The following is a 16,416-nucleotide window of genomic DNA, read 5'->3' as shown; positions in this document are numbered from 1 at the left end:
ATACATATACATATGTTCCCATATCTCTTCCCTCTTGCGTCTCCCTCCCTCCCACCCTCCCTATCCCACCACTCTAGGTGGTCACAAACCACCTAGCTGATCTCCCTGTGCCATGTGGCTGCTTCCCACTAGCTATCCACCCTACGTTTGGTAGTGTATATATGTCCATGCCACTCTCTCACTTCGTCACAGCTTACAAAAGTTAACATTCTAAACTTTAGATGTATTCAAAATTAATGCACTGTAAGCTATTGCTTTATAACCACTAAGCTGGAAACATGAGGGGAAAACGACCAACTAGAACATGCATCTTTTGTTATCTTAATCCAAGTTGGAGAAAAACTGGTAATTAATGTATCTAGTAACGACCTTCCTAAGCACAGGAGGATAGCATGCCTTGTAGAGCCACCACAAAGGTCATAGCTTCTATGTCTCCCAAGTGCTACACGACTCCTCTCTGAACCATCCCCTTCAATCTTAGCCTCCGGAATACCAACAAATTGGGCACAGGAATTTCTATCAAAAATTCTCCCTCCAGTACATGTCACTAGCAGATGGCATACCCTGGATGCAACATCACTTTAAGTGGAAGCTGAATCTCCTGGAGAAACACAGTAGGATTGCTTAGAAGTATTCAATACTCATCTGAGGTTTGTGATTACAACTTTAAAGAAAGCGTTACTGTAAGCCTTGGTATGTCCCCATTGCCCTCTACTCCTCCATCCCTCACTTCCCACAAATGCAGCTTTATTTTTCTTAAATAAGATCGATTTATTTCTCTTTTCTATTTCACTCTTTACATTTGTGAACTTAAACTTTCTATTTAAGACAAGATTTTTTCTTCCTACATTAAAAACTGATGGAATATAAACTACCCTTAGTGCTATCACTGATTGACCTTACTGTGTAAAACTGTTTAAAGACATTTTCTCCATTTTAGTTTAATTTGGTTTCACTATTGTTTTGCTTGCAGTCCACCATTACGTTTAAAGGATTTTTACTTTAATCAGGTGAACCCAGAGCCATTCATCCATTTTATTATTTGTTCATTCATTTATTCATTCACATACCCATCCAATTTTGACTCTCCTGTTTACCAGGCAAAAGTAGTGGAAATGCAACTGTGAACAAAACCAGAACACTCTTCACCCTTGTAAGTGCTTACGGTTTAGTGAGGGACATTAATTAATTAAAATAGTCACACAAATGTAAATTTTCAGTACTGATAAAGTGCTATGAAAGACCAGGTACACAATACAAGTTCTCAAACTGTATGTCTAAAACCCACTTGAGGTACCTGTTTAAAATGCATAATCCCAGATGCCAAAACATAAGTTCAGATTCATTTGCAGGAATTTGTTTTTTAATAGGAATGTGATTCTGGTGCAGGTTGTGCTGGATCACACTTTTGAGAAACAATGCCGGCTATCTTGTGAATTACTTTACTTCTTTCATTGGTTCTACATATAATTATAAATGAAATGATGTAGTATGCAATTTTTTCTCTAGGTAATGACTGTTTAACTTTAGTCAAATGATGTTAATGTTTACATGGAAAGGGCAAAAAATTCTGTCAAGTGTAACAGATGACATTTAGAATAATCTGGTTAAAGAATGCTTCTTTTTCTATTTGCCTTTCAAAACCCACTTATAAATTTGCATTATTCTTAGAATAAAATGCAAACTTCTATTCTTACACAGCCTTTAATTTCATTTTATGTGCCTCTATTCTCATTCAAGATGATCTAAACACAATGCCCCTTTTTTCAGCTTCTTGATCATGTACTTCCTCACCTCAGTTTTTACACATGCTGTTACCTCTACTTAAAATACTCTTCCCCAACTTCTTGCACAGCTGTCTCCTCATGGTTTAAGTCTCAGATTAAATAACCTTAATATACTACTGAATTACTTTATAGCATCTAATAAGATATTTGCAAACTGTGGTGTTTAAATATTTTTTGCCTGTTTTTTTCCCCAGTGGGATTGTGAACTCCACGAAGGCAGTGAACCTGTTTTGCTCACTCTGGTACCTCTAACACTTCATGTGGTCTTGTTCACTCAAGTTCTCTAATGCATCATATAGTAGACACTCAATAAATATGTGCTAAATGAATATAAAGAATAAATAAATATTTTTGCTTCTAATTCTATTTCTGAGTTTGAGAAAGCTTTAACTGGCTTTCAGAGTGAGAAAGTTCTCAAAAGCAATGGACCACATTCTAGAGAAGAGGTGTAAACTATACTCTTTAAAAGACATAGGATTTAAGTGGGCTATCAAAGCTACTGCAAGTCCTTATATTACTACTGACTATAATAAAAACTTGGGAAAATGTTAATACTGCTATGGAAAATATCAATAATTAAACGCCAACAGTGCAATTAAACATACCTTATAAGCCATTTCTACTGCTTCCTTTAATGTCTTATCCTTATGAACCTCCAATTTATTTTCCATCATCACTTGTTTCACAGGATGCAAACAGAATAATTTTATCTAGAAAATGTAAATGTAAAATATCATCATTAACTCAACAGGTCATAAATCAAACTTACTTCTTTTGTAGACAGTATTTTTTCCTACTAGTCAAAAATATTATAATTAAAAAAAAAACATAATTGGGATCATTCTCCCTGTCTATTTACCTCACTTAATAATTGATACTGTCTCATGTTATAAAAAATTTCAAAATCATTAATTTTAACAACTGTATGTTTCTTTATAAGCATGTATCACAATTTATGTAATCACTCTCCTACTGATATATATTCAAGTTGTTTCCAATTTTTCCCTAATTTGGAAAATACTGTGGAGAATGTCCTTGTGGTCAAAATATTTACCGCATCTGTTATTATCTCATTAGGTAATATTTTCTTGAGAGAATTATATAAAAGAATATGAATTTGCTTAAGGCTCTTGATAAATCCTGCTCAAATTCTAGGCAGAAAGGTTTTATCAATTTATACTTGTAGCAGAATGTTACAATGTTCATCTCACTGTAACCTCACCAGCACTGAGCATTATCACTACGTTACTGGTTTCTTGGTTTTTTTTAAAAAATAAATTTATTTACTTTTGGCTGTATTGGGTCTTCGCTGCTGCATGCAGGCTTCTCACTGTGGTGGCCTCGCCCGCTGCAGAGCATGGGCCCTAGGCACGCGGGTCCCAGCAGCTGCGGCACATGGGCTCAGCAGCTGTGGCTCACCGGCTCCAGAGCACAGGCCCAGCAGCCGTGGCGCACGCGCCCAGCTGCTCCGTGGCATGTGGGATCTTCCCGGACCGGGGATCGAACCCACGTCCCCTGCATTGGCAGGCGGACCCCCAACCACTGTGTCACCAGGGAAGCCCATGTTACTGGTTTTTTATGCATAAAATGAAATCACTTTACCTCAGTAATATAGTTGGTTACACTGTTTAATGATCATGATGGCATAACTATCTACAGAATCAACCCAATGAGTCAGTGATGAGAATTGCAGTTAAGCAAAGTTCAATAGCACTTTTTAATTAAAAGTAAAATTAGGAAATCTAACCTTGCATGTATTGCGCTCAATTTCTCGTTGCCTCTTTTCTTGTTCTTCCAATTCTCTCTCTCTCTGCACCAAATTTTTAATATGTTCTGGATACTCATCTACTTCTAGAAATTCTATTAATAGTAAAAACAGGGTAAAACAATGCCACTGAGATTGAGCTTCCTTTATTTAATTTTGTTCTACTATGTTCCCAGAGTATACACTTCTACTATAGCTGTTATCAAAATATATCTCAATTACATCAATCTTTCAACTTAGAACATGAGCTTCTTCCAGACAAGGGTGAAGAGGTAGCTGATAATGACACATGGTTAGGTCTCAAAGAAGCCATATCTTTATCTGTATATCTCTTGGCTCCAGACAACTCTGGTAAGTAAATTAAGATTTTTAGAATGAAAAAGCCTCCCTTAAACTTGAAAATAAAAGCACTTCTAATTTCAAATAGTGCTATCATCATCAAATTGTGTAACCCTGGGCAAGTTTACTTCTCCAGGCCTTGGTTTCTTCAGCTTATTAACAGCACCTTACCACACAGAGTTATTACCTGGGATATAAGGAAATGTAATAAATACTGTTGATGCTCTACTACTACAAATGGTATTTATTTATTATTATTCACTAATATGATTATCTTTCCTTTGTTCTCAAAGTAGTCTTTTAGCTGCCTTCTAATCAAAGAACTTCATATGTAACTCAAAGTATTTGAAGTGACAGTATGAGACTATAACACTGTTTAATAAAGCCAATGATTGTTAGGCATTAAACAGGGAGAACAATTTATATTTTAAAAAAATCATGCCTCTGTGGAAGGTAAAAATCCACTGTTTACAGAAATGAGCTCTAATTTTAAAAATATTCCATATCATACATACAGTGCCCCCTGGTGCTTCATCACAAAACTAGAGTTGTGGGGAGCAGATAAAAGAAAGCTGAGTTACTGTACTACATGAAATACCTGGAATGCTGGGTGCCACAGAGGATACACAAACTATAAACCTGGCTCTGCCTCCAGGTAGCTACGACCTTGGACAAATTACTCTTTAGGGTATAGTTTCATTATGTGTAAAGTAAGAATGACTACTTCTACTCTGAAATCTCTGTTCTGAAATGATTTATTATAATTTCCTTTTTTCTTTCCTATAATTACACAGTAAATTATTGAACAGCCTCTATATGACAGACCCTGGATTATATCATTAGTGGAAAGATAAATAAGTCCTAAGCCTTGCACCAACTGAATTCACAATCTGATGAGAGTTTACGAAAATGTAAACAAAAACATTAAACTGCTTAAAATAGATTTACTCATAGTATAGTAGTTTCTAAACAAAGGAAATATACTGAAATCAAAGACAATGATTATATTAATTGTGAAAAGACTATGAGCAAACACATCATCTGTGTATATATCATATGTACACACACACACACACACACACAGTTTATACACCTATGTGCAAATACTGTCTCTGTCATGATCAGAGTTACCAAGAAAACACAGGAACTGTAATTTTTTAAAGTAGCAGTTACAAAAGGAAAAAAGAAAGGCAAATCCATATGCTTTGTATACAGGATTATTTTTAGGATTCCTAATAAAATTAAAATCTAAAAAAGGATGCATACTCGACTCATAAAACTTGACTTGCTTTTTAAGCAAATAAGCAAAGATGTTTAACTCTAGTATGATACTAAATGCTTAAAATTTTATCTCATTTAATTTTTTATAATAATCCTATAAAATACTATAATTATTCCCATTTTACATGTGTGGAAAGTAAGACTTAGAAAAGTTAAATAACTTGTTTTGGGACATGCAGATGGTGAGTTATGGCTGCTACACAGATCTGGAGACTATCATCACTGCACCAAACTACATATAATACAATTTTACTGCAAATAAATATCCAACGTACGCAATGCAGAGTAAGTTTTGTCTCTTAGTGTATTAAAAAATAGTTCAACTTTTTTCCAAGTGCTTTTACCAGTTGGTATTATCTCATAACAGTCTTTATAATTAATTCTTCCACACATATAAAAATTTAATTGTCCTATCATTTAAAAGTAGTTATCGGGGTTTATAAAACTTGCAAAAAAAACTGGTTTATAACACAGACTAAAATCAAGTAACTATATGTCAACATACTTGCATTTCTTGCTGGGTCCTTCAGTCTATATATCAGCATATATGCATTTGTGGAGCTAGTAAAATATAAAAAAGATTAATAGGGACAAAAAGTAGATTGTAAAGATTCCATTTCCTAGCATCAAATATTTATTTCAAATAGTAGTTTTTTTGTTGTTTCAAACAATTAGAAAATCATGTAGCTGTTCTTGTACAGGTTCAGATTTAAACATTCTTGAAAAAAAAAGGAGACTACTTAGCTTTTACTGACATATTTATGAGAAAATCCCATATCTTTTCTTGGTAACATAGTAAAATCTTCAAAAAACCTTTGTCCTAGAATGAGTACTACAGGTAAGTCAGGAGTCAGCAAATTTTTTCTGGAAAAGGGCCAGATAGTAAAAGCCACAGGCTTTGTGAGCTATTCTGTGTGTGCTAAAATTACTTGACTCTGCTGTTGTGTGGGAAAAGATCAACATACAATATTTAAACAAATGAGTATGATGGTGTTCCAATAAAACTTTATTTCCAAAAACTGAAGGCAGGCTGAATTTGGCCCATAGGTTATAGTTTGTTGACCCTTGGGTTAAACCTTTTTAGTGATAAAAAAATGTTGAAAAGCTGTAATTAATTCTAATTTATAAACAGAAAAAATTAGGAAGTTATTTACCTTGCAAAAGCACTGGAGTAATAGCCTCTGCTTCCTGAAGATCCACCATGTGTTTTCTTAATGTCCTCTTGTGTTATCTAAAAAGTTGTTACATTACTTACTTTTTTGGTAAGATCTCTAATACCATTACCTTTATGTCAATATGTAACCCAAGTTTTAACCTCAGAGTTAAATGGACCACACAGATACCAGTTCACAAAATGTAATCATAATCAGTGGCTACTAACGGCCAATCTTTTCCAGTGCTCTTAAATAGACAGCCCCTGTGAAGGCTCAGGGCAAGAAGAAAACTGGAAGTCTAGCTCTACAAACACTAAGCAAGCCCAAAATAAAACAAAACAAAGAAACAAAGGAAATTTACTGAAAACAAAAACAAAAGAATGACATCTGGTATGTCTTCATGATTTGGTATGCTTCAACGGACAGACTGAGTCTCTCATTTTTAATAAACCCTGCTGTTGATGAGAAATATCCCTACTCCTGTCTTTCAGAATAATAATCTTAAAAAATCCCTCCTTACCCTGCTGACATGTTGATCATTGAAGCTGTACCACTGCTCATCACTGAATGACTTTATACAAGCATAGTAATGACCACCAGCAGCACTCCCTGAATGAACCATAACCGAGAAGAGCTCATAGATCAAAGAATTCTAAAGAAAAGAATAAAAGTTAACTCAGCACAGAGGAAAAACACAAAAACATAATTTGTATATTTTCTATTCTCTACTAAAACACAGTGAACTAACATGTTAGTTGTCCTCTGTATTTATGGCAAGTCAACTTTTCTCTAAGATCATTAAAATGGTAATTCACCGCATAATTTTATATACCACAAGTTTCATTCAGTGTATTCCTTCACATTTTAATTATGCTTTAACCTCTAGAACAATGCATAACTGAAATACAAATTTATATATTTATGTAAAAAGAAAATAACAGTCTGAAATTTTAGAAGGTGCTAAACATGATACTGTTCTGATATGCACATCAAAATCAATAAATCCCAAATAACATTTTTTAAAATTCATATAAGATTCCATTTCCTTTATAAAAGAGCTAAGGTATATAATTATTTTGAACATCTTCTAATGTATTTATGTAATATCTGTGATACAGTGATCTATTGATTTGATTATCTCTCAGGTATTCAGAGCTGGTTCAACATTAGAAAATCAACCTATGTAAACCAGGCTAAAGAAGAAAACTTACATGATCTTACCAACTGATCTTACCCAGAAACAACATTTGACAAAATCCAAACCCATTCATGATAAAGACTCTCAACAAACTAGGAAGAGAGGAACCTCCTCAAATTGATAAAGAACATCTATAAAAAACCTAGACCCAATATCATACTTAATGGCGAGAGACTGAATACTTTCCTCCTGAGATTGGGAATAAGGCAAGAGCATCCTCTCTCACCACTCCTATTCAACACTATGGGAAATCCTATCCAGTGGAATAAGATAAGGAAAACAAACAAAAGAAGATAGACATAATTGTCTATGTAGAAAAACAGGTTGGGGGTTGCATTTAGCTCTTGAGCCACAGTTTTCCAACCCTTGTTTGAATGCAATGTTCTTTACACTAAGTTATAATGTATCCACTACATTATTCATCACATAGCAATTCACACCTCATCTGTCTGCCCTGAAAGAAACAGATAATTTTAAAAGGTAAAGGGTAGTGGTAATGGTGGTGAGAATAATGGTCTTGATCTAAAAACAGATTTATGCAAGTGAAACTCCATTCTTAAATACTACCTAAAAAAAAAACCCTATATTTAATATGACTCTGTAAGACTTGAGCTAGTGATCAGTCTTCACATGGGTGATTCATTATTCACACCATGCTCAAGACATCTGATCCGTAATTCTCCCCTCAATAAAGCAAATTATACAAATGTGAAAGAAATGGTTTGATAAAATCTTAAAAATCACTGACCTAGTAACAAAAAAATTCTATCCATTTTCCAGTCTTGTAGTTTTCAAATGATAATCCATGGAATTGTATCATTTTTTGAAGTCCCTTAAGGGCTGTCATAGGGGAGGGGAGGAAAACTGAGGGGTCCCCTACCTAAAAAAGATTAGTTCTCTTATTGTTTCAGAAAGGGTCCCATAGCCAGAATTTTTTAAATTAACAGATCTAGTCTAATGCTTTCATTTTGCTGTATGAGAAAACTCTGATAGAAGATTTAGAGGCTTGCTGCTACTTTAAAGGCAAAATGAAGTGGTTTCCTCACTACTAGGCACCCTTTCCACACCACCACTAAGCTTGCTTCAGAGGTACAGTTCAGCCTCTCAGAAATTAATGCTCCCACCTGTAAGTAGTTTTTTCTAAAGTTTAATTATGACCACATATATGCATAAAAATAAAAGCAATTAAACTTCTTTTAAAGAGAATTATACAGCAGCTCAGAGATTATCTTACTCTCTCTTTCAACTAAAAACCACAAATTACAAAAAGTACCTTTTCAAGCCCAGGTTTTGGAATCTTTTCAGTTCCACTATTGCTTTCAAGGCAGATCCCTTCATCAACACCATCATCATTGGAGAAATCATTGCTCATTTGATCACTGTGACAACTGCCTTCATTTTCTGCTCCACTGTCAGTGCAACTTTCAGTCTGAGGAGATTTCTTAATAAAACATAATTATCTTACAATTATAAGCTAAATAAAGGGAAAATATAAACCTTTCAATCTATATGCTGCTTTTTCCACATAATTTACGATGCTATTGTTAATAAAAATACTTATTCTACTTTAAGCAAATTTATTTTCTCTTAAAAAGTGAGACCTTAAATAAAATTAACAAAAGTGTACTTTAAAAGCATTTCTATTAACAACCTTAACATTCTAATACAACAAATTAGTGATTCAGAATTCTATTAAACCCCATTTATGTTTACAGCTGCAAAGTAACAATATAAAATTACCATTTCTTTCATCAAAAACCATAAAAGCAGAGAACTTAAGCTCCAAAATGAGCTTCTGTTGTTCTCAAATCCCAAAAGAATATCATCTCCTTTCTTGAACAAAAAGGTCAATTCAGTTTATCACTATGCTAGGTATTACAGACAATTAGAAAGAAAAACAAGACACTATCTACCCTCAAGAACTTTATACTCCAGTTAAAGGAGGTGGAAATGTAACAACAGTAAATAATACTTTTCCATGCTTTTATGATTTTTAAATCTCTTTCAGACAAATTTAATTTAAAGAATTCTTCCTAGAAATCCTCAAACAACTCTTTCCTCCCTTTTCTTTTATTTTTAAAATTTATTTATTTTATTTATTTATTTTTGGCTGTGTTGGGTCTTCATTGCTGCGCGCAGGCTTTCTCTAGTTGCGGCGAGCGGGGGCTACTTTTCGTTGAGGTGTGCAGGCTTCTCTCTTGTTGCAGAGCATGGGCTCTAGGCGTGCAGGCTTCAGTAGTTGTGGCACGTAGGCTCAGTAGTAGTGGTGCACAGGCTTAGTTGCTCCGTGGCATGTGGGATCAATCTTCCCGGATCAGGGCTTGAACCTGTGTCCCCTGCATTGGCAGGCAGATTCTTAACCACTGCGCCACCAGGGAAGCCCCTCCTTTAATATTTTAGATACATAGTTTGAAAATTCTTCTCTAAGATGTAGGCACTTGATATGTTTAAGGCATTGCCTAGAAGTTCTTGAATTAACCAAGCAATATGTAGTAAGTACCAACTTCTTGCCAAGAATGTTTTTGTAAGAACTGAACCTAACATATAGTCTTCATCCCTCAAGAAAGTTTGGTTCAAGGAAAAATGGAGGTGAAAACCAACCTGAGAATTCTACACAAAGTCTGAAACTCTTTTTAACTAAGCCAGAACATCTTCTCTTCTTCCAAGAAATGGACCTAGAACTTCCAAAAAGTTCTGGTCAAACTGTGTATCTCAGTTTTCTTCCCTTAGAAAAGACTTCCCTTTATAAGAAATACATTAGGAGTATACAGAAGACCCATCTAATCCTCATCTCTGAGTAGGAATCTCCCATGAAAGTTTGGTATTCTTTGGACAGACTTCCTAGCTTAAGCACAAGTGTTTGAGATATTATTTCAAATTAAACCTTTCAGAGAATGTTACCTGGTCACAGGTACCATTCAATGGAAATTTACTTTATCTCTAAGGCAACCTCATCTTATGAAAGGTATGAAAAGCAATTATCATCCTTACTTTACAGACAAGGAAAGTGAGGCTCAGAAAACATTTGCCACTTAGTACTTAAGAGCATAAATAAAACTTGAGAATATTTAAAATTATTTTTAAGCCTCTGGGAAAAGGCATTTTTAACTATTGTGATGAACTCCAATCAGAAAAAAATACTTCATGGCAGTTTTGAGAATAAGAAAGATTTATCACTCTGTAACAACTATGTTAAGTGATTGTAAATATTGTAAATATTCCCAATTATTAAATCAGAAGAGTTTCCAAGAGAACAGAGTGGGACATTATGAATCTTTTACTGGATAAGGATAGAGGAACCAGAGAATTGGGGGAGGTCAATGAGTGGAAGAAATTAATGAGCTTTATGTGTGCCCTCAAAGTTCCATTCTCAAACTACATTTAAATTGTTTTAAATTTTTTATCTTAAAAGTTTTAATTAAAAAAAAAACTAATTAAAAAAGCAACACAGAAAAATACCTTTATTACCTAGCTTTCTAACCTAGCCAATTTAAGAGCTGAGAAACCTTAATGCTTGAAAAAGACACTAAGACAAAACAAGAAATTAAGGCCATACTACCCAGTTTGCTCGTTCATTCAATATATCTGTTCTGTGTTTATCATGTGCCAGAAACACAAGTGCAGCCCATCTCTAGACTGGTATGTTTCAATAACTAAGAAAGTTATGAAACATAAGATTATCACACAAATTAAAGAAATAATTCCAGAATTTAATATCCTTTTTGTCTTTTTAAAGAATATCACAAGTTACTCTGATCAAAGAAGAATATCTGAAGTATAATTTATAAGTATTTACCTCATCTTCAACATCAATAAATGTACTCATGTCTAGTTCCTCAGGAAATGTCATCCGATCATTCAGTTTAATCCTGTGCATGGTTGTATAATCAAAATCAAACCTTTTCAGTTGTAAGGTCAGCAGATAAGGGAAATGCAAAAACCGAAGACCCTAAAAAAAAAAGTGTGTGGGGGGAATCTATTGAATATTGAATATTATCTCAGATAATTAAGTATTAATTTCTAAATGGCATCTACCTTTCGTGCATCACACTTCTTCTTACAACGTTCACAAAAATATTGATTTGGGCCATCCAGGATCTCTGGCTGAATAAATGCATGCAATGCTTCCTCCTAGTTAGAAAAAAAAATTGTTTTATAATTATTGTAAAATATTATAATGTTAATGACAAAGCCCTGAATATAAAAACACTGCAATTACCAGAATACTTATATGCAGAACAGCAAGAAAATTAGGAATTCAAAATGCAAAAAGGGGGGAAAAAAGTATCAACAGCAAAATGATGTTATCATTATAAAAACTGAGCAAAAAATTACTTTATTTCATTCTGCATGAGCTCTACCTACGTTTCCTAGTGTTGCACATCAGTTAGTCATTTCTACCTAATTTTCATAGACTTTACGTTGTGATTTTTGGTTAAATAATCTAATGGAAATCCTCAGTCTTTAAATTAAAAAGTAATTCCACACTTCTTATAAAAGCAGTTGCATGTGTCACTGCATCCTTCTTGCAAAAGGAGATAATTTTAAACTGCACAGTTAATAACCCAGCACTCTGAAGAATTTACACTATTTGTACATTAAAAAAATCTAATAATTATCCTTAACCCCTACATTTAGGGTCAGTCAGTAAGCTACCACTACACTAATTATAAAGACTGAAAACCACTGTGCAACCTTCTCACTGCTTGTCAGCTACTGCTCCATTTGAAAATGTATGAGATGCTGGATTGTTCACCTAGTGGAACCATGTGGTTCCCTTTTCTCCATACAGCTTTAAGACAGAAGTAAGAAACCAGTATAAATATTGTTGAAGAATCAGTAGGCATAAAATTTTTATTTTCATTTTTCATCATTGATTTTTCACAATTAAAAAATTTTAGTTGATACAACATATAAGATTGGATTGCAACAATTTCATTTGATGTCATCTCTTTTCCTCAGACATGGTGTAAGTAGAACTACTGACAATATTTATTACATATAAAGAAAAATAAGTGGAATCATTAAGACAAAATATCTTCAAACATTTTTTGATATAGAACAAGTTGTTCCTCAAAAGATATGGGAGCTTGATCTAGCAAAATGGACTTAGTTGTAAAACAGCTAGCAAAGCATATAAAAACTACTGTCCACATATTGCTTGGTATAGGTCATTTTGGAGTAAGATAAAAAATATGAAAAAATATACAAAATGCTTCTAACTTCATCCATCTCCTATTTGGTCCTCAGAACACAAGAAGAACCAATGGGGAGGGGAGGGGGACCAAGTAGCTGGATTTCTCCACATAATCAAGCGTTTTACAGGAGGTCATAGGAAAGGACACATTTAGAAAACGATTTTTCTTGGATTTTTTTTCCATATTTTAAGTATGAAAAAGGCAAATTCTTTAAAAACATGAGAGGTAAAAGCTTTAAGAGCAACCACATCTATAGCTTAACACAGACTGATACCAAATCAGCTGAGCTTTCCAAATGGATTACTGAACTGTTAAAACACTCAATATCTTAAAAAAGCAGGGGGATGGTAAAGGGAGAGAGTGAGAACATTATGTAACTCAAATTCTACTTTACTAAACTAAGCTATATGTACGTATTGATCTCTGGTTTATAGTTCACAGCCAGAGCTATCTTTTTTTTTTCTTCTTTTAAACCCGGAGAAAAGTTTAAAGAAAATTCCCTTAAACGTTTTACTCAGACTCACCAACTTTTAACATTTTGCTACCTTGCTTTATCATTCTCCCATCCACACGCACATTATGTGTTTTTCCGAACCACCTGCGATTAGGTTCATACATGCTTTTCCTCTTAATACTTCAATGTGACTTTTTAAGAAAAAACATATTCTTACATACACAGAAGAGTTATCAAAGTCAGGAAAATTTAATATTGGTAAAGTACTTTTGTCAGTTCGTATTCCAATTCTGTCAATTATCCTAATAATGTCCTTTATAGTATTTCTCCCCATCCAGTACAGAATCAAATCCAGGAAAACAGACTGCATTTGGCTGTCTGCCTCTTCAGATTCATTTTGTCGGGTACAGTTTCAAAGCCTTTCTTTCATAACACTAACAATTTTGAACAGGCCAGTTATTTTATAAAAATGTTCTGCAATTCAGGTTTGTCTGATGTTCCTTACACTTAGATTCAGGTTATGCATTCCTTACTAGACTAATGTAAGTAAGTAATGATGTGTTCTTCTAAGGGTATCACAGTCAAAGGGCAAGACGTCCCTAACATCCTTACTGGTGATATTAACTTCAATCACCTGGTCAAGGTATTGCCCAGTTTTTTCACTATGTGGTTATTATTTTTTTCCTCTTGCGGCTAATAAGCAATTTGTAAGGAGACACTTGGAGACCATACAAAAATACTATGCCTTAAAGAACTTTCCACCTTAGTTTAGCAGCCACTATTGGATTCTTGTTTAAACCAAATTTTAATATAATATTTGTTTTATAAGCCAACTTGAAAATCTTTTACCTTTAATAGGCAATTTAAGCCCATCCATATTTAATATGACTGATGTTTTGTTTCATCTCAGTCACTATTGTATATTTTAATTACTCTATTAAGTAATATTTGCTGTTTCTTTTTCTACATGGTGTGTTTTTCTTTGCTATTTTTTACACTTTCTTCTGGTATTCAGGAAAGTTAGTAATTTTTTTCTAGTGCATTTATGTACTTTTGTTAATGCCCTTAATCCTTCCTTTTCCTTAAGCTTTTAGTGTCTGGTCAGCCGATTTTAAATGATATCCTTGGTCTCCCACCTATTTAACAGTCTATGATCTCATTCTACTTTCCCTTCTCACTCTCTTCCTTTTTTAAGAATGGTATTCTCTGTACGTTGTTTAACATGTAACATTTCATACTTTCTTCTTTCCATGTCCCCACCCTTGTTTTATTTAGTCCTTAATTCTACAATTTAGTATATTAAATGCTCACGGTCCTTTTGCTGAAGCTTCCCCAGTGGTCTCCTGGGTGGATGGAGATCATCCTCCAAGAAACTCAAGAAGGCTTATGGATACAATGGTCAATGAGTTCTTCAATATTCAAAAGTTGATTTTCTATTGCCATAATAATTGAAGAAAAACTTGGCTGGATAGCAAATCCTTGGCCTGTACTTTTTCTTGATTTTCTTGAAATTGCCATTCTGTTGCCATGATTTGCATGTTGCTCTTCAAAAGTATGATGCCAGCCCAATTTGTCTTTCAAGTTTAGCAGTTTACTAAAATATGTCTCAGTTGATCATTCCAGGTCCATTTTTCCAGGTACAGTGGTGGGTCCTTCAAAAGGTAGATTTAAATTTCCCCTATTCCCAGAAAGTGTTCCTGGATTATAGTTTATAAGTTTTGTTCTACTGAGTTATTTTTATTCTTCACAGATTCCAATTATGTTGGACCTCCTTTGCCAGCCTTTCCTTTGCATCATTTGCTCTGAGATCCTAATTTTTACTTCTTTATCTCATTTTCATTCTATGTTCCTCCTTAGATTTTCATTCTTCTATTTTCTCTTGAGCATTTTATAATTAATTCTTCATTTCTAACGTAGTCTTGTCTTTTCTTTAATTTCCTTCCTGAGTTTGATCAGCTTGCACTGCATTTCTTGTTTGCTTGGTTTTTCCTTTAATCCATTTCTCTCCTTAAATTTTTGGATACCAAGTTCTGTTTTGCTTGCTTGAGAATACTTAATTTAGTCTAGAGTACTGTGTTACAGTATGCTACTTTGTGGTTATTTTTCTAAGGTTTTGAGGTTGTGTGTGTATAGATTTTCATCAGCTGAAATGATTTAATATATATTTTCTGTTTTCTTCCAACAGCGGTGCTGTGTAAGTTTGATTTTTCCCCTACTCATTTTGTGGACAGCATTCTTTAGTTTGTGAGTACCTTCTGTCAACTTAGTGAAGTGTAATTTCTTGAATGAGTAATGGGGGAAAAGAGGCTGGTGTCTTCTTTCATTTTGCAGAACCCTTTATTTTTCTTTTTCTTCTTGTTTTCTCCTCACTGCTAGGACTCAGTGGCATCACCCCTTCTCTGTTTATCTCCTTCTCTAGAAGCAAAATTCCTCCAAGGCTGCCACTTCCTAATCCTAAACACTCTAAAACTCCTTCCTGGTAGCTGGTACTGTAAACTACCAAGTCCCAGTCTGTGTTCACTACTATGGCACATATTTTTCTCTTTTTGAGGGTGATTCTGTCTTCATTTTGTTTAAGTCTTTCAGTCCCCTCTCTTCTGTTTCATAGTCTCTAAAGCATCCCACTTCATACTCTCCACATATACAGACTTGCAGCAGCAGTGGAGGCTCCACTGGCACTTGATAATTTTGCTACTTTCAGGTAATCTGAAGTTCATGTTATTGTCTCCTAGCAATCCATAAAGTATGGGTTAGTTTGGTTTCATTTGTGTTCCTTCTAGCGTATGGTTTTGGGAGGATATGTGGCGATATGGAGATTGAGGTAGCCACCATTTTCCTTTAGATTTAGAAACCAGTTAAAGCTATATTAATAATTTTCTTTAGCTTCTTATTCGTTTTTTAAAAAGTTGACCCCAGAATAATTATAAATAAAATTATTCAGTCATAAAAATTAGCTTCAATTCATCTATTCATTCAACAAATAAATTATGTAAATCATGGGCTAATGTGGTTATATACATTTGTCTTCACTTAATGTGATGTACAAGATAACTAAAAATCATGCCAAACTATACTTTAGATAACAAAAAAAAGTTATGGATCATAAAAATGGAAAATATAATAAACATTATGCCGTTATTAATACACACAAAAAAACTATACTGCTTACCATGAGCTGTCCTCTTGAGTATGTTATTCTTGTGTCATGTTTCCAAACTAGCTTTGGGTTGACTGTGATTG

At 34.0% G+C, this 16,416-nt stretch overlaps 1 protein-coding gene across 2 annotated transcripts in view; it reads right to left on the bottom strand.

The window, feature by feature from the left end:
- The window catches only part of USP47 (ubiquitin specific peptidase 47), a 128,347-nt gene that overhangs the window by 21,077 nt on the left and 90,854 nt on the right, over nt 1-16,416 (bottom strand). For both annotated transcript variants that reach the window (XM_007102650.4, XM_007102651.4), the window contains 8 exons: nt 11,560-11,655; nt 11,321-11,473; nt 8,798-8,965; nt 6,847-6,978; nt 6,327-6,403; nt 5,678-5,733; nt 3,535-3,647; nt 2,393-2,497 (listed from right to left, as the gene is read on the bottom strand). In XM_007102650.4, coding sequence (XP_007102712.1) covers nt 2,393-2,497; nt 3,535-3,647; nt 5,678-5,733; nt 6,327-6,403; nt 6,847-6,978; nt 8,798-8,965; nt 11,321-11,473; nt 11,560-11,655 — 900 coding nt within the window. The remainder of the gene's footprint in view (nt 1-2,392; nt 2,498-3,534; nt 3,648-5,677; nt 5,734-6,326; nt 6,404-6,846; nt 6,979-8,797; nt 8,966-11,320; nt 11,474-11,559; nt 11,656-16,416) is intronic.

Source organism: Physeter macrocephalus, chromosome 16 (genome assembly GCF_002837175.3).
Source record: "Physeter macrocephalus isolate SW-GA chromosome 16, ASM283717v5, whole genome shotgun sequence".
Lineage (NCBI taxonomy): Eukaryota > Metazoa > Chordata > Mammalia > Artiodactyla > Physeteridae > Physeter > Physeter macrocephalus.
The sequence above is the reverse complement of the archived record's forward strand: the minus strand, read 5'-3'. Positions and strand labels throughout refer to the sequence as shown.